At 39.3% G+C, this 25,844-nt stretch overlaps 1 protein-coding gene across 1 annotated transcript; it reads left to right on the top strand.

Moving 5' to 3' along the window:
* Positions 1 to 5,562: 5,562 nt before the first annotated feature.
* On the top strand, positions 5,563 to 7,460 carry LOC113312676. Its single transcript, XM_026561411.1, has 2 exons — positions 5,563 to 6,358; positions 6,490 to 7,460. Exons 1-2 carry the CDS (start codon positions 5,563 to 5,565, stop codon positions 7,458 to 7,460), a joined length of 1,767 nt encoding a protein of 588 aa, XP_026417196.1.
* The last annotated feature ends 18,384 nt before the right edge of the window (positions 7,461 to 25,844 follow it).

Below are 25,844 nucleotides of genomic sequence, written 5' to 3'. Positions count from 1 at the left end.
TGGAATAAATATCAATTGTACCAAAATTTTGTTAAGAAAAAGAAATATATATGCAATAAAATCAGGCTTTTCTTAAACAGGAAAACGATTAACTAACAAATTTGTTACCTCAAGTTCCGCATCCTCTTCTCCCCCAAAAGATATGTCATTAAGCGCAAGTTCACATTAGAACTCTCCCCCGTAGTGTTTTCATCCTCTCGCAAGACAAAAGAACAACAACAAGGACCAACCTTTACCAGAGAAAGGTTGAAAACCGGTTTTAACTAATGCGATGCAAAAGTTGAAACCCCGAAACACATGTGCTTTTATGCTAAACCAAAAACGATTCAACATATTGTGACTTTTTCACATATTAGTTTCAATCGGAACCCCTTATGATCCTTTCATAAAGCCTACCAACATGGGCTAGAACTCAATCCCGCTAAATCAAAAAGTCACCCAAACCATAAGGGTTCACACAATATGAGATCGAATATCAAGATTATGAAAACCGAAATCAAACATCCCATAAACATACATAGCAACAATATAAAGCATTCAAGCACATGCCATGTAATCGAAAACTATCACAAGAAAAATTATAAACTAATAATATTATTCGTAAATAAGAGATAGTTTTATTCATAATAGACCTAATACAATTATTGAAAGAAATCAAAAACTGATGTCTATTCTCTTGGATTAATCCTTCATCTCAATGCTAGAGGAAGGTAGATTATTACTTTCAGTCTTCAGCTTGTGAAATTCTTCAAGTAGATAACCTTGTTGTTTGACCAGAATTTCTTGCAGTTGAGAAATTTTCGTGAAGGATTCTGCAAGAACATGTAATTTTGTCTTTGATTGAACACAGAAGTGTGTCAATGCTTCAATATCTTTTTTCAGCATATTCTCTCTTTCCTACTTGCTAAGCCAATCTCTCTTTTTGATTTTGCTCTTTGATTTCTCTATATATATCAAGAGAAGATGCAGACTTATTCTTAAAGTGATCTTTCTGATCTAGCATCTTATCAAGAGAAGACATTGGATCCAATTAATCCGCTATACAAAATCTAAACCAACTTCGTATAGTTGAGACCAAGCAACTAAACCTATAGTTCAGCTAGTTCTATCTGTATCCCTGCGCCTCCAACTTGTAATAAGTCACGCACTTGGAACAATTCCTTTGGTTCGTATTCCAAACAATAAAGGAACAACAAATCTCTGTTCGGTAACAAATCTTTTCAAACAAGTGATATGAGTTTGACAATAGGCTCTTATGTTTATCCCAATAAACTCCTTTGTCAGGTTCTTAGATCTATCTATTCAACAACTACCAAAGTAATTGTCTAGATTTTGCAATCAATACTCTTAGTCACAAAGACAATATATTGATGCTGATCTAATCAACTAACCAATCAAGATTATCACAAAGATAAACCGATTATAGTTGGATCCCCAACCGATCAAGTTTTGTGCACACCAAATATTATGAACTCAAATAAGAAATCTTCTTTGTCTTGAAATCTTCTTAGATCTTCAATAAACACCTGCACGCAATCAACTTGAATCTCTTGTGATTAATCATACACATAACGAAGTCTGTTAACAATGGATTATCACAAGACGTCTTTAGGTCAACAAACAGTCTAAAGATCCTCGTCGAAACTTTGATCTAGTCTGAGTGAATCTTATATCGGAAGAGAAGATTCTCAACCATAAACAAACTAGGTGCAATCAAAGTTCAACAACCGTTAGTCAATCAAATCAATCGAAAACTAGTAATAAACTGCAATTATCTAGTTTCCCACCAACGGTACTCGTAGATCTTCCCAATCCCAAAGAAGTCTTTAAAACGAGCGGCCGTAAGAGATTTCGCCTAATTAGGGTACTTTCCTCTCCGAATAGACGGCTCCACCAGTAACAACACAACTAGGTAGTTTTGCTGGCTCTGAGGATTAGTTTGCTCGAAATGAAAACTTCAATATTTATAGACCAAGGAAGTTTAGACACCAAGGAATTTCCAAAACCAAAAATACTCTCAAGATATGCAATATATTTCCAAATTCGGTTTTCATAATTCCTGGAAATGTTGTCCAAATATTGACCGAAATCTCAGTAGAAAATCTCCAGTTAGTAAATGCACATTACCAATTTTTATTTTCTAAAGATATGCATTTAATTGCTGGAAATTAAAAGCATATAAAACTAAAAACCTTAATTAAAAGATTCTCAATTTATTTCGATCCAGGATTCTTTCCTTTAGCTATTAAGGAATATCTTTGAACAATAAAAGATAAGAGTTACTGCACATGTTCAAATTATGTCGACATCCTGACTTTGTAAATGCTTTTTCATATTTACAATCTTGGAACCGATTTTCCACACTTCCAAACGAGTTTAGAATTGGTTCATCTGATTTCCAAGAACTATGCGATTGATCAAAAACATTCAATCACCATTCATGGGTTTAACGATTCTACCAAAACAAGTTTCGGTTCCACCTCCATGTGGGTACTAGGATCGGTCACACTAGTTACCAAAAGTTGGTTGACTAGGTACTAGGATCGGTCACCACATATATATGGTATAAACTTGTATTCGGTTGCACAAGTTATAGGATCAGTCACACCAATGACTAAAACTTGTTAACCTACTACAAGGATCGATTACACATCTTGTGATTATTCCCAAACAAGTTCTACGATCGGCCACCAAATGACTAGAAATGGTAACACCAATTACAAATATCGATCATACCATCTCAGGTGATTACTTAAGATCGGTTTCACTAATGAAATTCATACCAATACAAAAGTCAGGAATTGTGAATATTTTTACCAAGATACATAAACAAGTTATGAGCGTTTATACTAAACACACATATTGGTAATCCCAAGATTTGCAACGAATAACAATACCAATAAGCCTAGCGATTTCCCTTTCAATTCATAAAACAAGTTTATGAATTGTACTTCCTTTAAACGAATGTAAAATATTGTTTCCTAGGACGAAATCTTCACCCATACCCATACACATATTCACAATAGCATTCATACGATTGTGTCGATGTCTTATATACGAAGTTCAAAAGATAGACGTTATACTTCGTATTGTAATTCCTTAATACTATGTCTAACTAGAGTATAATCATTCACTGCTTCGCAGTTATGTTTTCAATATGCACGACTTGAAAGATACGTTAGGAATGAAACAATTCAAGTCAAATATTACTAACCTCAAAAGGAAGGATGATGTCGTCGATGTAGCTATTTACTTCTTCACATTCTTCATGTAATAATTGTAAGTCTCATATCCTAGTAACTTTCTAGCTAATCTATACGAAGTTGACTCTAGTAAATAATCAAGCGACTCTTTAAATGAGTTTTGATTCACTAAAATATGATAACCAAACTTGACATACCAACGCTTGGTGAGTTCAACCGAGCTATGCTCTAACATTCTGGGTGTAGGATATGGGTAAGAAACTCCAAGAGATTATTAAACCATAAAGCTCCAGCGCCGATAGAGTGCGGTGCGTGGTCCCTGGTGGTGACGGGTCTGTAAAGCGTGCGTGCATGGAAGACAACAATTCTTCTTTGGTTAATCCCCCGGAGGGGCGCCCCATCGTCCCCAACACGCTAGTCATCCCTGAGGATATACAATTTCTTTTCTCTAAGGTGGTGAGCGCTGTTGAGGCTGGGGTCGATCCTTCTACCCATACACTGGTCTATGGCTTTGGGTGCCGTCCGTATTCACCGTCACCTATAGAGACATTTTAGAGTGCATCGGTGGTCACATGGTGAAAGCGGATCTTCTGGACATGCGACTTTTGTGTTATATGACTAAAAACCTCTTGGAGATCGCCGACCAGCTTATGCGGGTGAAGGATGGTCATATTGATGCGGCTGTGATGCATGGTTGGGAGACTGAAATTCATTCGGAAATTAATCTCAAATTTCCGGTGGGGTGGCTGGATGAGCTGCCGAAAAAGGTGAAGGACCGTAATGATCCCCGCGTTCACCTTCCAGGGAAAATTTCTCAGCTGGAGGAAAAGCTGGCGGAGTGTTCAAAGACGACTACTGCTAGGAATACAACATTAAACTGGGTTGCACAAACGCTCCGATTTTTTAGCAGTGTCCGCATCTGAATCGCATTGGACACGGGACGCCCGTGGAACGCTGACACGATGCGTGTCCGATGCACTAATTTGTGCGTCATGCGCGCGTCTAGTTTGGACGCACCAATAACTCGGGTTTGACGCGTTTTTTTTTTCATTTTCAGTTAAAATTTTTCCTTTATTTTTACTATTATTAACTAGATGAAGAAATAAAAACGCGTATACCCGTAGTTGGGAAATGACATCACATATACCCTTAGTTGGGCATTTGTTACACATGTAGCATCATTTTCTAATTTTTAGGATGGAAACACCTGACTTTGTTGTATAAATACATGATTGTATATATAAATATAATATATATATATATGCGTGTCCGCATCCTAGATTTTTTAGAATTTTATATTGTCCGCGTCTGCATCTACGTGTTCGCGTCTGTGCAACCCAGGCGTTAAATCAGCTTTTTGTGGATGTGGGGGTGGTGAGTCATGAGGTGCTACGAGCAGAAGCTACAAAAGAGGGTGTTCGTGCAGAGCTCGAGGAAAAGCGAGGAGAATGGTTTGCATTTCAGTCGGCTTGATGCATTTCTAATTTATTTTCGTCAAACGTTGCGCACCCTTCGTTTTCTCTGGATGATTTGTTGTTGTTGTTATTATTTATGGATCTTGCTTTGTGAGATAGTTTTTATTTGGAGGATTTATGCTTGTTTGTTTGCTTATTTTGTGTGTGTGTGTGGGGTGGGGGGGTGATGTAGTACATCTTTGTCAGTATCAACACTGACTGTTGATCCCTTACTACTGTGTCAACTATAGTTGTTGATCCCTTTTCGAACGTATCAACTATTACAGTTGATCCCATCCGTCCATTTTCTTTACTTGCTTTACAAGTTCTTTTCTTTTCTAATTTAGGTAGAATTATTTTTTATTTTTTCTAGTCGGTTCTTGAAGAACCTATTTAAAGGCTATGCCTTCTTGTTTTAAGAACACATCTTATTATCAATATTACTAATCAATTATCAAGTTTATTATCAAACCCTAAATTATTGATCCTATAATCAAACTTTATTATGTTTCTGACGGAACTTAAACTATCCTTTTACTTTCAGCAACTAGTTTGCTTTCTATCTTATCTGTGCTACACTAGTTGGTATCCCAATACAATGTTTTTAGATTTTTATCTAGAAACAGATCCTTACACAGCTTCCGCACAATTTCAACAACCCTACAAATTTCATCAACCTTATTTCTTTTCTTCTGTAGTTTTCAATGGTAGATAAAACTCCTACCCTAGCTGAAATCGCAGAACTTTTGAAAACTATTCGAACCTCTATTGATACCAATAAAAATAACATCAAAGATCTTTCAGATGGTATTAAAAACAAGTTTGGATCTATTGAAACAAGGTTGGTAACCCATGGAGATTAGATAAACAAATTATTGAAACACACTGGTTTAGAAAAGGAAGACATGCCTGATTTAGTTGATGATACAGATGGAGAGAAGAAAACTGGAGAAAAGGAAGTTGATGAAATAAAGAAAGTTAAGTCTTCTTTTGTTCAGAATAAGTCTATTCCTGATGATATCTCCCACAATATTCAACATAATGAACCTTTAGAAGGTTTTCTTGACAAAAAACCTACTCCTGTGAATATCCACAGTGATGAAGAAGACCAAAGCGAAGAAGTTGAAAGACAAAAGTGGATGGATGAAAGGAGATTAAACTATACTATAAATTCTTATCGCAATCTACCAGAATACAAATTAAAGGCTGATATACCTAGTTTTTATGGTGGTTTACAAATTGAAGGGTTCCTGGATTGGTTTTATGAAGTCGAATCTTTCTTCAAGTTCATGGACTTCCCTGAATCTTCTAGAGTAAAACTGGCATCCTATAAATTGAAGGGTGGAGCTGCAGCTTGGTGGGAAACACTTTGTGAAGATCGAGATAAGTATCACAAACCTCCTATACTTCCTTGGACTCGCATGAGACGTTTATTAAGAGACAAGTTTTTACCAAAAGATTATAAGAAACAACTGTTTATCAAGCTTCAAAACTGTCGACAAGGAGCTAAATTGGTTGAAGAATATGTAGCTGAGTTTTACGGTTTGGTTGCTCGTAACCAATTAAAAGAAACTGAAGAACAATTAGTTGTACGTTTTATTTATGGTTTGAACAATTTAATTCAACAAGGGATGACACAATCATCATTTACGATGGTTGAAGCAATACAACAAGCTCTTAAAGTTGAAAGGCGTGTCCTCAGTACGTCTAGACAAGCAAATCCACGTTAAGCTCATTACCAACACTATTATAAAGCTGCCAGACCATATAACTCTTCTTATGGTTTCCACGGGGAAGAGGATCAACAATAGTTGTTGACCCATTTTCAAAAGGTTCAACAGTCATTGTTGATCCATATTCGAAAAAGTCAACTGTCTTAGTTGATCCACATGACAGAAGCATAAACCAACCTTATCAGCAACAACAAACATCTGGTTCTTCAGATATTGCTCCTTTGATGAATATACCATCTACTAAGCCATCTCAGACTGCTCCACAACGAGATGTTGTTCGTAATATCAGAGGTAATCAATTTCAACAACAATTTCCTCTTTTACCTAAATCAACTAATCCTTATTCAAAGTTTCGGTGGGATAAATGTAATAAGTGCAACCAAACTGGCCATACTTCTAGTGAGTGTCGCAAGTTTCATGCTTACATTAATGAAACTCAAGAAGAAACACTGGAAGAAGAAGCTCTTGGAGATGATGAGTTACTTTATATTCAAGAACATGAGACTTATGATGCTAATTTCCTTGGAGTAATTCGGCCAGTTTTTATCACTGAACCATGTCCTACTCAAAGACATAGTATTTTCAGATCTCATCGTCTCATTGAAGAGAAGCTTTGCAACATGATAATTGACAGTGGAAGTACAGAAAACTATGTTTCTGCCAAACTAGTTGAGAAACTCGGTTTACCTGTTACTCTTCATCCAAAACCACATTCAGTTGGTTGGATAAACATTTCATCCACTCAACAAATCACTCATCAATGTCTTGTGAAGTTTTCTTTCCCTGGCTATTCTGATTATGCTTTGTGTGATATTATCAACATGACTGCAGCAAGTTTATTATTGGGAAGACCATGGCAGTATGATATTCATGTTGTTCATAACTGCTATGGGAATACTTATACCTTTGTTCATGAAGTATTTACCAAAGTTTTGTATCCGTTACAATCTTCTTATTCTCTCAAAGAATCAGCAGACAAGAAGACTACTTCTTTGGTGGCTATAATTGTTCATTCGTTAAATACACATTCCCTGAGCTCTCATGAAGTTACTAAACCTGTTAGAGCATAGCTCGGTCAACCTCGCATGCGTTGCTATCTCAAGCATGTTTGTCAATGTTAGTGATCAAAACTATGAGTCTTGATTTCTAGCCTACATAGCTAAGTCTCGGACTAGGATAGGAAAACTGTAGTTAAGCTCAAGTACTTCATGGCGATTCATCATACAACGACGAAGATCTATACAAGGAACCGTGGAACTTCATCAACAAAAAGGTATGTGGATACTTGAACTTCTCTATCACTTAAAAGTCTATTTATTCTATCTCCTACTTCTTATGAGACAAAAGTCGTATGCTATATAGACTAGATCATACACACTTGACATTTCAAGCTGAGCATTCATTGCTTATCTTTTATCTCGAAATCGTGTGTTGGCAAAGCGTTTCGCTTTGATCAAGTTTATCTTCACCCAGTGACGAAAGTCATGAAAGTTTCAATCACTTTGAGAATTGCTCTGACGTGAATCGGTCTGTGAATAACGACTACATAGAGTCCTCTGAGAATGTCTCAATGATTGAAATGAGAGTTTAGATTACATAACCATGTATTCCTTGAACCGAAGTTTTCGAACTTTGTTGATCAAGAGAAATCGGGAGGATTGTGGAATTGGCTTGCCAAGTCCGCGAACCCAGTCCGCAAACTCAGTCGGCGAACTATCGGAAGTTCTCGTCCGAGAATTTTTGCTGGATTTTCCAAAACTCGTTTGTATGCTTAGTCTGTGAACTCAGTCCGCGAACTTGTTTGTGAACTTAAGAGGTTATGATCTAAAGATGTGCTCTGAACAAGAAACATTAAATTACTAAAGAATGCTTTATGCAAACCGTGGCTATAATGTTCATGAGCCGATTCAATCGAATCGAATCATCTTTGTTTCAATTGTGTCTTGTGTAGTTACATAAGATATTATAGCAATTGAACAACTCTCTAACTAGTTCATTTGAGTCAATTGAACTAGTTATGGTGAATAGGAACAAGGTTAATATGAAATGCTCATATGGTTGACCTTTTGGGTTACTATGTTGAACCAACATGAACGTACACATTTGGGCATGGTTTTCAAGAACCCAGTAAACGTTTACCCAAGTGTGTGTGACAAGCTAAGTTTTCGATCTAGCGGTTGAGAATTGAATCTAAATCAGGTTTTCATCTAACGGTGAATAAGGATTGCTTTGTACCTAAGGCAAAACCCTGATTTGAAGGCTTTATAAAGGAGACATCTAGCATTGAGCAAACCTAATACCCACAAATCTGTGTGCTACTAGTGCGCTCGCTAGAGTCGATCTCCATTAACCTTTGATTTTCTTCTCTAAAATCAGGTTAACAACTTAAAAACTTCATTGGGATTGTGAAGCCAGACCGATACTACTTTATCATAGTTGTTTGATCTGATCTTGCATATTCTATCGTACAAGTACAATCGATTGATTGGCTTGAGATCGTGAGAGTTCTCCGACAGGCAAGATAAATAAGTCACAAACATCTTTGTCTCATTGTTTGTGATTCCTCGACAATCCGCTTGTGTAGTCAGAAAGGATTGTAGAGAGGTGATTGATTAATCTAGGCTGTTCTTCGGGAATATAAGACCGGATTATCAATTGGTTCCTGTTCACCTTGATTTTATATCTTAAGACGGAACAAAACCTAGGGTTTATCTGTGGGATAAAAATTTATCCTTTGATAGACTTTTCTGTGTGAGACAGATCTGTTTATTATCAAGTCTGTGATTTTGGGTTACAACAACTCTTGGTTGTGGGTGAGATCAGCTAAGGGAATCAAGTGCGTAGTATCCTGCTGGGATCAGAGGCGTAGGAGTACAACTGTACCTTGTATCAGTGGGAGATTGATAGGGGTTCAACTATAGTACAGTCCGAAGTTAGCTTGGAGTAGGCTAGTGTCTGTAGCGTCTTAATACAGTGTGTATTCAATCTGGACTAGGTCCCGGGGTTTTTCTGCATTTGCGGTTTCCTCGTTAACAAAATTTTTGGTGTTTGTGTTATTTCTTTTCCGCATTATATTTTATATAATTGAAATAATACAGGTTATGCGTTCGTGATCATAAATTGGAAATCCAACCTTTGGTTGTTGATTGATATTGATTGATCCTTGGACATTGGTCTTTGGTACCGTCCAAGTTATCTCTCTTTGATAAAGACTCGCAGATTTCTATTTGCTTGAGTAAAGATCAAATCGAGAGATTCAGATATAAGCTCTTTGATATATCTTTTTATTGATTGAGTCTGAATGTCTAGTTGATTCTCATAAAAAGTATATTGGAGTTTGTCCATACAGATTGTTAAGCGAAATATTGGGTGGTGTTGTTAGTCCCCCGCTATTTCAATTTGTATCAGAGCAGGAAAACACGCTAAGACCTCATCAGTCTGTGTTTGTAGCGATCTGACTCTATGGACAGAATCTCATACGCATACCAAAATGCCTCCTAAAGCTGTCAACTTTATCAAGCGTCTCGGAAATACCTCAAAGGGTCACTCCTTAGATGATTCTACCGAATCCTGAGGTAAGAAGAATGTCTCATCTTATGTCGATTATTCTTCCTCCAATGAGACTTTTGACATAATGGCAAAAGCTGAAATGGAGCTCACAAGAATTTCAAAAAATTCTACAGAGTTTGTTGATCTCAAGGATCATGTACAGCTCATGGATGAATTTGAAAAGTCTATTGATCGTGAACAAGTACTCTACAACATTATAGGGTCATTCTCTAAGGAAATTGAGAAACTTCTTCAAGAAAACAATACATAGCGTGAAAAGTTTTGTGATCTTGAAAAGCTGGTCAAAGAAGGCTCAATTAGAGAAATTTTTTTGATCAAGACGCATTCATCCGATCTAGACAGACTTCGTGTTGAGAAGGAGAAACTTGAAGCATCGCTTATCTTAGCCCATTGACAGTGCAAATCCTTGGAAAAGGAAAACTCTGTTTTAAAGAAATATTCTTCTGCACAAACTAATTCTCATGAGTTACTGTACAGAATGAAAGTTTCTCCAGATGAAGATTGTGTCGAGAAAAGTTTTCATAATTTACAATCTTCTCCGGTGGCTATGAAGTTTAAACAAGTGCATGTTGTTTCTTCACCTCCACGAACTTGTACCTTATGTGGAAAAGGTAATCATTATGTTATCCATTGTTTTGAAAGAAAGAAACAAATTTCTAAACTCCGTAATTTTCTTCTATCAACTGTCAATGGAACAAATAGTTCATCGACTACCGCGGTGAACCAGATACCCACAGAAAACCAAAATTTTTATAAACATGGATCTCTTCCTAGAAGTCGTCACAGATCACAGGTACATCTAACCATTTAAACTCTTATGTTTTTAATGAATGTATTCCCCATGTTTATGCTTTTGGTAAATCTAAATCTAGAAAATGAATTCCCATCTATTCTGATCCACTTGAACCAATGTCAACAGGTCCTAGATTTAGTCCTCAAAAAAATCATTCAGAAGGATATGCATAACAAGCTATGCCGTATTCTTCTAAACTGAGGGATAATCAAAGAAGGAAGACTAAACAAAAGCAATGGTCATTTAATGAGCTAGATGCTCATACTTGTGCGAATTAATCACAAGGTTGATATCTCACTCACCAAAAATCCTAGCTGTGTGAGAATTGAATAGGTATACTCTGTACAAAGTAACTGTGATTATCTAGCTATTTTCTTATCGTTCTTAGATGGATAATCAGTCACATACTTTTACATGAGTATTTCATCATCTTTTTGTATTGCTTTTGTTAGTTTTGTCTTGTCTCTCAAAAGCTTCATGTTTTGTGTTGGGTCCTCATAAGGGTACATATACGGTTTTGGATTTAGTCTCTTATACCTACCGTTAAACCCTAATTCCCTCAAATACGTTTATATACCCTTCCTATTGTGTTAAAACTTTCACTCTAGGCTTCTCATCAATGGCTTCTTCTTCATGGGACTTGCCTGAAGACTTTGTTGATAATGGTATATACTTTAAGTTTGATAAAGAGAAGGGAACCCTTGTTGAAGTTGAAGGATCTTTTCCTCAATCTCCTATTTCTTACTCAGATATTGGGGAGAAGATTCAATCTAAGGTTGTAGATGGTGGATTTTCGACAAAGGCTAAATTCGTAAACTCATAATTATACGAAACTCCGATTCAACAATCGGACGTGAGTATCGAGACACGAGTCTCTCATCGAATTCTCAACAGAGAGTACTTTCTCTCAGAGTACATGTAGATATGTAGTCTCACGACTGGACAACGACATATCTCATGAATACTGAATACTTTCAGTGATTATTTCTATATAGCATCACGAGATGGACAACTCCTAGACAACTTGCTCTGCTAGAGCGATAACATCTTCAGGAACAAACAACGAGTTTACCTTTACTATATAAAGGATATGACTTACCGACAAGCTCATATCGGGATAATTAATGCTCCTAGACAACTTGCTCTGCTAGTATAGAGCCACATAGTTAATTATTCCTAATTAAGATTGATTCTCCCGTGACATTCACTATTGAATTCCCGGAATAATCTATTATTGCTTCTATTCCATGGTCGAATCCACAACTGGTCCCATGGAATGGCAATAACAATTGTTCTGATTCTATGATCGAATCCACAACTTGATCTCATAGAATAGCAATAACTATATTATCTCATTACTCCGATTTCATGATCGAATCCACAACTGGTCTCATAAATGGTAATAGATAAACCTTAATTACTCTGATTTTATGGTCGAATCTACGATCCCATGGAATGGTAATGCTCACTTTATTATTCTGAATTCGTAGTTGAATCCTCAGCTGATCCTATGAATTAATAATAAACATCTTATTACTCAGTTTTGTGAATTATTCTCCACTGAATTCCACAATTAGTAATAAATAATCAACAACCGGGCGTATGAGCTACCTCTAAGTATGCCCCGATTCGAATGGTGACGGTGTATTCAACGATGATACACTAACAGTCACCACACGAACGAGTATTTCAAAAATACAACAAAACGATGAACCTATGCAAAATAGAGAAGAAAATAATAAATAATTAAAAATATTGACCAGGATGCTGGGAGCACGGACACACGACCGACCGACCGTGTCGTGGTCAATCCCACGCCAGTTTTATATTTTTAACGCATTTTTATTATTTTCCATAATTTGATGAAAATCCTCTCATTTTATCAAATCTCCTTCGTCTCGAGGAAACTCCTCGGTTTCATGGTACTTCCATAAATCCATAAAAAATAATATAAAATTAAGGAAAGGAGTGTGAGGGGTGACCATTGGCCAACTGGACATGCCTTGGTCCAACCAGCCCCACACCCACGGTTCGTTGTTATTTTATTATTATTATTATTTCTCTAATTTCATGAAAAAACTCCTTGATTTCATGGTATTTCTCTCAAATTAGGAAAAATTCCCTCAAATCATCAAAATACCTAAAAAATATTAAAAAATTATGAAAACTCGTGGGACCGGGCCAAAGCCGGACGGCCATGCCTCCACGGTCCCACACACCCTTTTTTTATTATTTTAATATTTTTTGCTTCCCTGAACTCATGAAAACTCCTTCAGTTCATGGAAACTCCCTAAATTCATCAAACTTCTCAAAATTCATGAATTTTTCATAAAATCATTATAAAATTAGGGAAAGTCGTGGGACCGGGCCCTAGCCGGCCGGCCATGCCTTCCACGGTCCCAGACACCCTTGTTTTATTATTTTAATATTTTTTGCTTCCTTGAACTCATGAAAACTCCTTCAATTCATGGAAACTCCCAAAATTCATCAAATTTCTCAAAATTCATGAATTTTTCATAAAATCATCAAAATATTATAAAATTAAGGAAAAGGCACCACGGGACCGTTGTCACAACCGGACGACCATGACTTGACCATGGCGGTCCCACGCCTCCTCATTCCTTATTTTATAATTATTTTTCATCGACTCAAGGTGTTTTCCTCAGTTTCGTCGAAACCCTAATTTTGGCATATTTTCTTGAATGGATGCTCAATTGCACGCCAGAAAATATCAAAATTCTCAGGACTGAGACGCGGATGCCTTGGGGACACGAGAACGCTATCTTGACCGACCAAGATTGGCTCTTTGGCTCACGGATGTCGGTCCCATCAATTTTCACAGTTTTGACCTAATTTGCACAATTGCTCGTATTAGGTCCAAAACTCTTCCAAACACTTTGGATTTTCATGAAGTGATCGTCAGGCGGTCACGTGACAACTCAGGGCCGGTTTCATGACTCCATGGTCGGTCCCTCGCCTCGTCATAATTAATTAGGTTTTCTCACCTAAGCCTCAGACGAGCATTTTTGAATAAATGATTAAGCCAGCATTTAATCATTTTTCCACCAACAAATCGTCAACTCTTCAGGAGTTCTTCGTATTTACTCACGTGAGCATACGGACACTGCATGGTTGATCCACGGTCCCATGTAGTCGCTCCCTCCTTCGTCCCATGGTTAAAATTCTGACGAACCATGAATTGATCATGAATTGATCAAATTAGGGTTTCTGAATCCAAGGATCATCATTCCAGATTCCATCCTTAATAATTTTACGACGACCTCATGGTCATAAATTTTATTAATTATGCTCGATTCAACGACCAGTATTCTAATTAATATTTTTGGTACGCTGCCAATAATCCATCAGACGAGCAACACATGCTCAGACGATCAAATATTCAACAATTCATCACATGAGCAACACTTGCTCAGATGATAAATATTTGTTCAAACCAAGGAATATTGGTTCAACAATCAATATTCAACGATCCACCGAATGAGCAATACTTTCTCACTTCACCGTAAGAACTATACCTCTGTCTCATGACATGTTCAATTCACGAGTTCCAGAACATCATGTTCAACTCAACGACTACATGGACTCATCGTCCCATCAAACCACGAAGTCATCAATTGACTAACAAACCACGAGACGTCAATCGTGTCACTTGGGGGGATATCACTTAGGGTTTTGGTCTGGCGGTCTACGGCACGTGTGTTCAAACACACGATAGAATGTGAGAAAGTCGTGCAATCAGTTGAAGGAATTTAAGAGGTAGTAGGTGGAAAATCGACCAAGTCTCCACACGTTGAGCAACTGGTTTCAAACACGATCTCCACTTCCCCACTCCTTGATTCCATCAACTGTCACACTTCATGGAATCATGGTGTCTAAAAGTTCCAGCAATATAAATAAGTCTCTGAATCATGATTGAATGAGCATCAACAGTATCATCAATCTCACGTCTCATCGAGAACACGAGATCATCAACTCATCAATTTAGCAACTACTCTCAATTGAGCAATTTCAATCACTCACAGCTTATCGTATTCGTAATTCACGCACCCACAATCTTTGATTACCATCGATTCCATACATTTCTCAGCTTCCCTCCTACAGATCAACCCATCCTCTCTTGTGAACGAATTTACTCTGGAACGGTCATTGTCCTGATTTAGGCCGGAGTACTACATATTGATCTCTCGAATCTAAAGCACCCCCTTTGCAGTGGTGCATCTGTGTGAGGTTTAACATTTCGCTCGGTTTGAGGAGTCTCCTCCGTACGGTCATCTCCTCAATTCCCCATATTCAGATTGGCGACCACAGTGGGAGATTAATCTCTCGGTTGCAATCTCACAAGATGGTTGATCTCAGGTCAGGTTCAGTTACAAATCCTAACACAAACCGTGCTAGCACTAGCAACAACAACAATCAGAATATCTCGGAGACAATTTCGACTTCTAACACTGATGGTGGTTACGCTACTCCTCATCACGTTGAAGGCCATCCACTATCCGGATGACACCCTGAAGAAGTCAGAGGAGATCCACCGCCTACCATTGCTGATCTTATCAAAGCGCAGGAGACTCTTGCAAAGAACAAGACTGACATGGCTGCTACACAGAAGGAGCTGTGTAATTATCTCAAAACTCTTTTAATGACAAGATGTCAAAAAAGACTCAATAGAATGGAAAGGAGAAGGAGAAATCCTCGGACGACGGTCATGAAGTAATTCCAATCCATACAGTAGAAGACGACGAAGTCCACAAAACTGCTGCAGACAACTCATCACCGAAGGGATCACCAAATTTCATCACTCGCGAGGATCTGGAGCACCTCTTAGAGAACCATGGAAAAGGCAAGACATCGCATTACCATCGTCATCAACATCCTTATCCTACCGCTACGCAGAGGATTCCACTCCCCAAAGGTTACGTTTCTCCAACTTTCACCTTGTATGATGGAACTGGCAATGCTCGGGAACATGTTTCTCGTTTTCTCGAAGCCTTGGGAGAACATGAACATAATCATGTCGTCCGTCTCAAGGAATTCTCAAAATCTCTGAAAGGCAGGGCATACACCTGGTATAACAACATCACACCAGGGACCATCAACAATTGGGGAGAAATGGTTAACGCATTTTACAGGAAATACTTCTTTGTGTCAGAACAAGTCACCCTCTCCGACCTTGGAAGAATGTTTCAGAGGGTCAGCGAAAATCCCAATGATTATGTGAAAAGGTTCAGAGTCCAAGCCCTGGATTGTCATGACCCAATCGTCACGGAACAACAACTGGTGGACTTGTGCATCAATGGCATGCTCCCGGTCTACAAGTCCTTGCTGGAAAACCTTCGATTCCAGACTTTCTCAGAGCTTCACGAAGCTGCGAAGAGGTCGGCAACCACTGCACCCGCTCTTTTGGAAAGAGCAAAGTCAACAAAGACTGAAGATTCAAAAGACACTCAAGGAAGCAGACATCTGATCAACAAGCAGTATAACCTGCAACCTTCAACAAATGCTGTCGGGGAAGGAAGTAAGCGAAAAGCAGAACCACAACACAAGAAGACTTTCTCCACCCCTTCAAAGACACACAAGAAGGAGAATTCAAAAATCCCTCCTCAGCATACGGAAGATCCAGAAGCACCTGATTTTCCATGTTCAATGGAAGAAGTTAATGAACTACTCGACACCTGGATTCAAGACGGCGCAATCAAATTGCCTTATGTTAAGAAGGAACCAACTGAAGAGGCCATGGAAAATCCTCGGTATTGCCGCTTCCATAGATACGTCAGTCATCCCACGAGTGATTGCAAAATTTTGAAGCGCATATTCAAAGAAAAGGTCGAATCCGGAGAGCTCAACCTGGGGACTGAGGGGGTGCACAAAAACCCCCTCCCAGTCAGAACTTTTACCATCTCCGAACCTCTTGTCAAGGAAACGGTCCAATCTCTGATCGAACATGTCTGCGAGCTGTTGTATATTTCGAAAGCTCAAAGGAAAGACATGTTTGCTGCACTGAACCACATCGTGTCCGGAAGACGTCCGCTGATCCAAGAGACCACCACCAGACCTTCAGCCACCGACACAAAAATGTATGACTGAGGACTGCTCACCACAGTGCACATTAAAGGAAATGAGTTCAAGAGGGCGTTCATAGATGTTGGTACCGCCGTCAACATCATCCCTTTGAAAACTCTCAGAGCTGCTGATATTACTCGACGGGAAGCCACCCACGCTCCCATAGCAATCAGGGACCACGAAGGAATCTCCAGAAACTCATACGGCTTCATCACTCTCAAAGTTACGGAAAGATCGATCTGCACTGAGGCCAAGTTTTTCATAATCCGGGAAGACCCTGGATACGACATGGTCCTTGGGAGAACTTGGATTCATGCTGAAAGGACAATGATGCCTTCAACACATCCTGTCATCGACAAAGATTCTGAGTCAGAAGACGAAGCAGAGGACGCATCACTTTTTGAGCATCTGGAAGAAGTAAAAACTCTGATGGGACTTACGCAGGAACTTGGAGATAATCCACACACCTTTGTCAAAAGGTTTCGAGCTCAGACAAGTCTTATTCCTCCTCTTGCTCCAATATTACCAATGTTCAAATACGCTACTATGGTCCAGGGACTTCTCCCCATGAATAATTTAGTAGTCATCAAAAGCTACGAGTGGGTAACTTCACCTCAGCAATATTACACTCAATGGTTGGGTTCAGAACTTCTTCAAATTGGTCACTCCGTCGAGAGGTTTATTGCTGAAGACTTGGCTAAACATGATCAACGCTATGCTGGATACTCTCTTCTGCCCGAGTGTCCATACGGGCCACAGTCGAGGAATTCCATCAGACAAGGAATTCCGATGTTGAGAAAAATACTAATAAAGTAACTGAGAAGAAGATACTTAGCACAAAATAATGTTGCTGATGTTGCTGCACAGAGAATGTAGAGGCACGTAGACTACGCTGTCCTAAAGGCAATATCGCCTGCCACTCCTCTGAGATGCTACAGCAGTTGGCGAGTCACCTCCAGGATACAACTACAGTTAGTACCCCTCAATGTAGCATACAATGAGGGTACCCTTAGAGCTTGGCAGAACTTAAAACAGTAGAAGAGATGTTTATAGAAAAACTGAGGGAGAGTAGAAGAGATATTTCTCTGTGGTATATCTTATGAGATTACAACTACTCTCTTATATAGTGTTTGTGTAGTTACAAACAAGAAAGAAAACCCATGCGTATGACAGGAAAAACTGGTTATGTTGGGTTAAAGATAGTGCAAGAAAAGTTGTTTTGACAGGCATGGAGCAGTGTGTTGCTGCCAAGCCAAATACATACATACAAGAGAGCCAGGACAAAACACGTACAGACAAAGAAGCCAAGACAAGCACGTTCAGACAAAGAAGTCAGGAGAAAACTCGTGCAGACAAAGAAGCCAAGACAAGCACGTTCAGACAAAGAAAAGATTCTTCTACTTGTGTGGAAAACACGTACCAAAAATTTCAGCAAAAAGATAGGATCTAATGAACCCACACCCACACCCACACCCGAGCCCGAGCCCGAGCCCGACCCGACCGACCGACCGACCGGACGGACGGCGGCGGCGTGCGTGCTTCTGTGCGAAGCACCGCGCGTACGGGAAAGGCAACCTTGCCCTAGTCTAAGCCTCCCCCCCAAGCACAAAAGTCTAATGACCCAAGGGCCATGCCCTTATAGCCAACTCTATGGTATTTATGTCTAAAACTCTTTAGATTTTAGTCAATGTGGGACTATTGTTTTATCTATTCAAAAGAAAAAACAACTAATGGGCAATAGGTCTAGGGATCAAAACACAGTCCATGGAAAAATTGGTAATTTTAAAGCGTTTTTTCTAACAATCCCCCACATGAATGATAAAACATATCGACGAAATACGAGAAAACATAATACATCAATATTAGGCTAAGGTGTCCCAGAGATTGAACCTTAACATAGTGAGAGGTTACCGGAACTGCTTGTTGTTTCGGTGAACACAATGTCTTGAACCGTCAACAATGAGTGCAATTCAGAAATAACAACCACACTTTGATGTCTCAAAGAAAAAGAAAGCTGCCAAGCTCTTGCCGTTGTGCCCGTTTTGGCCGTGGGCTAAATCCCGGACTTAATGAATGTCTCTAGAGAAAAAGCTCAAATTCTCATAGGAAGCGGCCCCACTTCCAACATCCACATAGGTGAGTCCATTAAGAGTGTCCTGCCACACTCCGCTGTAAGCAAAGCCATGGAACTCATTAAGATCCTGACAGATCATCCTAAAACATGCAGGCAGCACTATCATACGGTTACACCATAGGGAGGGACAAAGATAGTGCTTTCTCTCGACATCACCAAAAATTAGTTATCTCATTGAACCTTGATCTTGGAGCTCCATTCACAAGGTTGAGTGTCCTTCATGGCGATTTATTCTATGAGCTTGAGTCCCATCCCCTTCGATGTGGATCTAACTACCTCTCTAGATAACCCTTTCGTCAAAGGATCTGCAATATTCTCTTTAGACCTTACAAAGTCTATAGAGATGATGCCAGTAGAGAGTAGTTGTTTCACTGTCTTGTGTCTTCTTCGAAGATGTATAGACTTTCCGTTGTATACACTATTCTTTGCGCATCCAATAGCAGCTTGACTGTCACAGTGGATTGCGATCGAAGACACAGGCTTGGGCCAGAGTGGAATTCCACCCAGGAAACCTCGTATCCATTCAGCTTCCTCTCCAGCTTTCTCCAAGGCTATAAACTCAGACTCCATGGTGGATCGGCTATACATGTCTGTTTGGTAGACTTCCATGACACAGACGCACCACCAAGTGTGAAGATGTACCCGCTAGTGGATTTGCACTCATCTGAGTCTGATATCCAGTTAGCATCACAATACCCTTCTAGCACAGCAGGATACTTCCCAAAACTTAGGCAATAGTTTGAAGTTCCTCTCAGGTACCGTAGAACTCTGTAGAGAGCATTCCAGTGATCCTGCCCAGGGTTGCAAGTGTACCTGCTTAATCTACTCACAGTATAGCAATATCAGGTCTTGTACAGTTCATTAAATACATAAGACTGCCAATAACACGAGAATACTCAAGTTGATAAATACCCTCACCCTTGTTCTTTTTCAATTTGCAATTGGGATCATAAGGAGTAGTTGCAGGTTTAGCATTTTCATGATTAAATCTCTTAAGCACAGTTTCAACATAATGAGATTGACTAAGACTATATCCATCAGACATCTTTCTGATTTTCATCCCTAAGATTACATCAGCAGGGCCTAAGTCTTTCATGTCAAAGTTTTCGTTAAGCATGCTTTTAGTGGTATTGATACTATCAAGGTTACTACCTAATATGAGCATATCATCAACATATAGGCACACAATAACATGAGAATCGTCCACAGATTTAATGTAAACACATTTATCAGATTCATTAACCTTGAAGCCATTAGATATCATTACATGATTAAATTTTTCATGCCACTGTTTAGGTGCTTGTTTTAAACCATACAAAGATTTTTTCAGTTTGCATACTTTATCTTCAAAACCTTTCACAACAAAACCTTCCGGTTGGTCCATATAAATTTCTTCATTCAATTCACCATATAAAAAAGCAGTTTTAACATCCATCTGATGTATATGCAAATCATAAATAGAAGCAATAGCAATCAGCATCCGGATAGAAGTGATTCTAGTGACCGGTGAATAGGTATCAAAGAAATCTAATCCTTCCTGTTGTCTGTACCCCTTAGCTACCAACCTAGCTTTGTGTTTTTCTATAGTTCCATCTGTTCTAAGTTTCCTTTTGAAGACCCACTTGCAACCTATGGTTTTACTACCAGGAGGTAAGTCTACAAGCTCCCAAGTTTCATTTTGTTGAATGGAATCCCACTCATTATTTGAAGCTTCTTCCCAGAAGGGAGCTTCCGGAGAAGTCATAGCTTCCTTATAGGTTTGGGGTTCAGACTCTACCGTAAGAGTCACAAAATCTGGACCGAAACCTTTCTCGGTTCTGACCCTCTTACTTCTTCTAGGTTCGGTTTCAGCATCTAGAGACGGGGGTTGACTAGTCGAAGGAACATCTGAGAGATCATCGCGGACCCTTTTATGAGGTCCAGACCCTAAAGGGAAAATGTGTTCGAAAAACACTGCATCTCTGGATTCCATTATGGTGTTCTCACCAATTACCATGAACCTATAAGCACTAGTGTGCTCAGGATATCCTAGGAAAACACAATCTACAGTTTTAGGTCCTATTTTGGTTTTCTTGGAACGAGGAGTGGCCACCTTGGCCAAACACCCCCACACTTTAAAGTATGCATAGGACGGTTGTCTTCCTTTCCAAACTCATATGGAGTTTTGTCGGATTTCTTAAATGGAACTCGGTTCAAGATATAGCAAGCAGAGAGAATTGCTTCCCCCCACAGGTTCGAAGGTAGCCCTGAACTAGCTAACATAGCGTTCACCATATCTATGAGTGTTCGGTTTTTCCTTTCAGCTACTCCATTCGACTCAGGTGAATAAGGTGCAGTAGTTTCATGAATGATGCCATTAAGTTTGCAGAATTCTCCTATAGGTATCACATACTCACCGCCTCGGTCCGACCTAAGAGTTTTAATAGTAACACCTCTTTGGTTTTCTACTTCAAGTTTATATAATTTGAAAGCGTCTAGGGCTTCATCTTTACTTCTAAGAAGATAAACCTGACAGTATCTTGAGTGATCATCTATAAAAGTGATGTACCATTTTTTCCCACCTCTAGTTGGTGTTGATTTCAAATCTCCCAAATCGGAGTGGATTAGTTCTAGGGGAGTTGTACTACGTTCAACCTTTTTGTTAAAGGGTTTTCTAGCAATTTAGATTCAACACAAATTTCACATTTATGACCTCTGTCAAAGTTTATTTTAGGAATGCAGCCTAATTTAGCAAGTCTTTCAATAGATTTGAAATTAACATGTCCTAGTCTATCATGCCAAACATGTGAGGAGTCACAAACATAAGCAGAAGAAGATGCATTATCATTCAAGTTCAAAGAAAGTACACTAAGCTTAATCATGTTATCAGTGACATATCCTTTTCCTACGAAGTCACCACCTTTAGAGATTACAACTTTGTTAGACTCAGCTACAAATTTAAAACCTTTTCCAAGTAAGATGGTTTCTGAGATAAGATTCTTGCATATGTCCGGGACGTGATACACGTCATTCAATGCGAGAGTTTTTCCTGAAGTGAGCTTCAATTCAACCTTGCCTTTTCCTACCACTTTAGAGGTAGAAGAGTTTCCCATAAACAATTTCTCATCGTCTCCTACTTTGTTATAGGAGGAGAAAGCATTTCTGAACTTACAGACATGCCTAGTGGCTCCAGAATCAAGCCACCAGTCTCTCACATTGGTCACATTAGAGACAAGGTTGACTTCAGACACCATGCCAGTAAAATATCCAGAATCATCTACTACGTTTGCCTTATTTTTCTGTTTAGGATCATTTTTGGTCTTTTTAGGTGCCCTACAGTCCTTGGCCATATGACCAGTTTTCCCACAGTTATAGCAGTCGCCTTTGATGGTGTTTTTGGAGACACCACCCTTTGGCTTAAGATGGTTACCTTTGGAGTTACGCTGTTTGTTACGTTTACCATTTTTGCTGGATTCTCCGTGCTTTTCTTTGACGCAGCATTATCGTCCAGGACATGAGCTTTGTTTGACATGTCTTTGCTCAGCATCAGGCTCTTGTCTTGCAGCACAGAAGTTCCTCCACCTGGATCTTTTTCCCCAGCTCCACCATGGTGATTTCACGATTCTTGTGTCGCAGCCTCCTCTTGTACTCGTTCCATGAGGGTGGTAGCTTTTCAATCACTGCGATACTTGTAGAGATTCATCAATATGCATGCCTTCAGCAAGAATTTCGTTGATGAGTAGCTGGAGTTCGACGAATTGTTCTACAACAGGCTTTTCATCAGTCATCTTATATTCCAGGAACCTAGCCACCAAGAACTTCTTGCTTCCAGCAGCTTCAGCAAGATATTTTTCTTCTAGGGCTTCCCATAAATCAAAAGCAGTAAAATTCTTTTGCATTATAAAAGTCGTACAAGGAGTCATCCAGACAGTTAAGAATATGGTTTTTGCACATGTAATTTTTCCTAGTCCACCTATCCAGTCTATCTTCATAACCACGGTCATGAAGCCTTCTTGAGGGTCTTTCTAAGGCAACTTCATCTAGCCTTTGGTCTTTTAAGAAGAATAACATTTTGGACTGCCATCGTTTAAAGTCTTTGCCACTAAACTTTGGGGGTTTGTCTACAGTACTCTTTCCCATGTTGTTACAAAATATAGTAAAGAGGATATTGCCTTTAGATTGTTGAGAAAATTACTAATAAAGTAACTGAGAAGAAGATACTTAGCTCAAAATAATGTTGCTGATGTTGCTGCACAGAGAATGTAGAGGCACGTAGACTACGCTGTCCTAAAGGCAATATCGCCTGCCACTCCTCTGAGATGCTACAACAGTTGGCGAGTCACCTCCAGGATACAACTACAGTTAGTACCCCTCAATGTAGCATACAATGAGGGTACCCTTAGAGCTTGGCAGAACTTAAAACAGTAGAAGAGATGTTTATAGAAAAACTGAGGGAGAGTAGAAGAGATATTTCTCTGTGGTATATCTTATGAGATTACAACTACTCTCTTATATAGTGTTTGTGTAGTTACAAACAAGAAAGAAAACCCATGCGTATGACAGGAAAAACTGGTTATGTTGGGTTAAAGATAGTGCAAGAAAAGTTGTTTTGACAGGCATGGAGCAGTGTGTTGCTGCCAAGCCAAATACGTACATACAAGAGAGCCAGGACAAAACACGTACAGACAAAGAAGCCAAGACAAGCACGTTCAGACAAAGAAGTCAGGAGAAAACTCGTGCAGACAAAGAAGCCAAGACAAGCACGTTCAGACAAAGAAAAGATTCTTCTACTTGTGTGGAAAACACGTACCAAAAATTTCAGCAAAAAGATAGGATCTAATGAACCCACACCCACACCCACACCCACACCCACACCCGAGCCCGAGCCCGAGCCCGACCCGACCGACCGACCGGCGGCGGCGTGCGTGCTTCTGTGCGAAGCACCGCGCGTACGGGAAAGGCAACCTTGCCCTAGTCTAAGCCTCCCCCCCAAGCACAAAAGTCTAATGACCCAAGGGCCATGCCCTTATAGCCAACTCTATGGTATTTATGTCTAAAACTCTTTAGATTTTAGTCAATGTGGGACTATTGTTTTATCTATTCAAAAGAAAAAACAACTAATGGGCAATAGGTCTAGGGATCAAAACACAGTCCATGGAAAAATTGGTAATTTTAAAGCGTTTTTTCTAACATCCGAATCAGTGGAATATATCCAAGGCACGATCGACTAAGCCTAACAAGTTTCATGAAGGAGACCTGGTTCTCAAAGCAGTTCAGCGCGGTCTTCATTCTACAAGGAACTCCAATTGGGAAGGACCATTCATGGTCGCTGAATCCGTGGCCGGAGGATACTACAAATTGACCAACACAGATGACAGAACCCTACCAGTAATTCACGAAAATTGGCTCAAGGCGTTTATCTGAAATTATTGGACATTTAAGGTATTGGGCGTTTCAAGCACTCATGGCGTTGGTATTTAACATTTAGGATTTTCTTTCATTTGTATTTCAATTCCTCCAAAACATTTGCACTACTTGCAATCAGTATTTGAATTCAGCAATTTATCAAAATTCAGTTCATATTTCGTAAAATAAAATCTCTATCAAATCTACAAGAAAATCCTCAACCATCAGTCAATCCAAAACCATCTAAATATCAAAAACCCAAGTATAAACCTCACATCTCTCAGAAGTTCAAGAGATCAGCAAGAAAAGGCTTTCGCTCATCAGCATCCTTCAAGATTTGCAAAGCCGCCCTCTCCCTATTCAACTCCTCGGTCAACTTGGCAATATTGTCCTCCTTCTCCTTCACAGCATCGTTCGAAAAGGGTATGTTCTTCTCACATGAATCCATGATAACGTTTATTTGCTTACGAAGCCATTTCACGTTGAGGCAAAGTCTTTCTGAATTCTCCAAGTTAAACTCCCAATCAAAGAGTATATCTGGAGTCACGGTATTCCTGGGTTTCGTATGCATATCACTCACGACACGCAAGATAACGCCTACTTGCATGGTTAAAGCATAAGCACTCCCAGGGTTCCTGTCAACGATCATATGGCCGAACTTCTTCTATATCATCTCATACAAGCGTGCATATCCAATGGGAACGCTGAATCCACCGACCAGTTCATGATACGGGAGTGAAATGTTAAAGGGAGGATCGAAAGAGACCCCTGCAGTTGGATATTCATACACTATTATACTGTTCTCGGTCACTGGAGTGGCTCCCACGACTAAGGCAACAGTTCCTTCGGTATTCTCCACTGCTGTCTCGGTTTCTTCTATCACTGAGGCAACAACCATCTGGGTTTCCATAACAGAAGTAACGACCTTCTCATGGCCTTGAAATACAGGTATGGTTGTCTCTTCATCAATAACTCCTGAATGGTTAGAGTTATCATCGTTGGCTCCAGCATCCTCAACTTCGGTATTTAGCACCTAATACGAAGATTACATGAGGTTAGAGTCACGAATCCAAAGGATATTATAAAACACAGTATACCAGAAAGGCAACATCATCAAGTTTCATCATACTACATTCAAGGCACGAGCAAATAACATGAAAGTCATGAAAACACATTTTACGATGAGTTCGTCTGAAGAAACTGAACTATTCCATGTACTAGGAGACGAACTGGGATCAATCTACAAGGAATCTGAGAATGAATCATATGCCATTCTTTTTGTATGGATGTCCTCTATGACATGTCAAATTTTCATGGGAATCCGATGAACGAGCAAGTAGATGTGGCCAAAATATTAAGTGATGTGCAATCTGAAAAAGTTCTGGAAGTCTCCTGGAAGTTTATTATTTCGCCTTTTTCAGGCTCTAAACATGCTCAAAACTTAAAAAGCTTCTTTACCAAAGCTTGTAAATTTTCCGGGCTTGAATTTGC

The sequence above is a fragment of the Papaver somniferum genome, chromosome 9, assembly GCF_003573695.1.
Source record: "Papaver somniferum cultivar HN1 chromosome 9, ASM357369v1, whole genome shotgun sequence".
In the NCBI taxonomy this organism is placed as follows: domain Eukaryota; kingdom Viridiplantae; phylum Streptophyta; class Magnoliopsida; order Ranunculales; family Papaveraceae; genus Papaver; species Papaver somniferum.
This window is presented reverse-complemented; position numbering and strand designations above follow the sequence as displayed.

Bases quoted from the DNA above. Each gene is read 5' to 3' on its own strand.
- LOC113312676 (XM_026561411.1), top strand. From the start codon at position 5,563: ATGCCTGATTTAGTTGATGATACAGATGGAGAGAAGAAAACTGGAGAA. The intron at 6,359-6,489 runs GTACGTCTAGAC...CATTTTCAAAAG, and splicing joins AGTTGAAAGGCGTGTCCTCA to GTTCAACAGTCATTGTTGAT.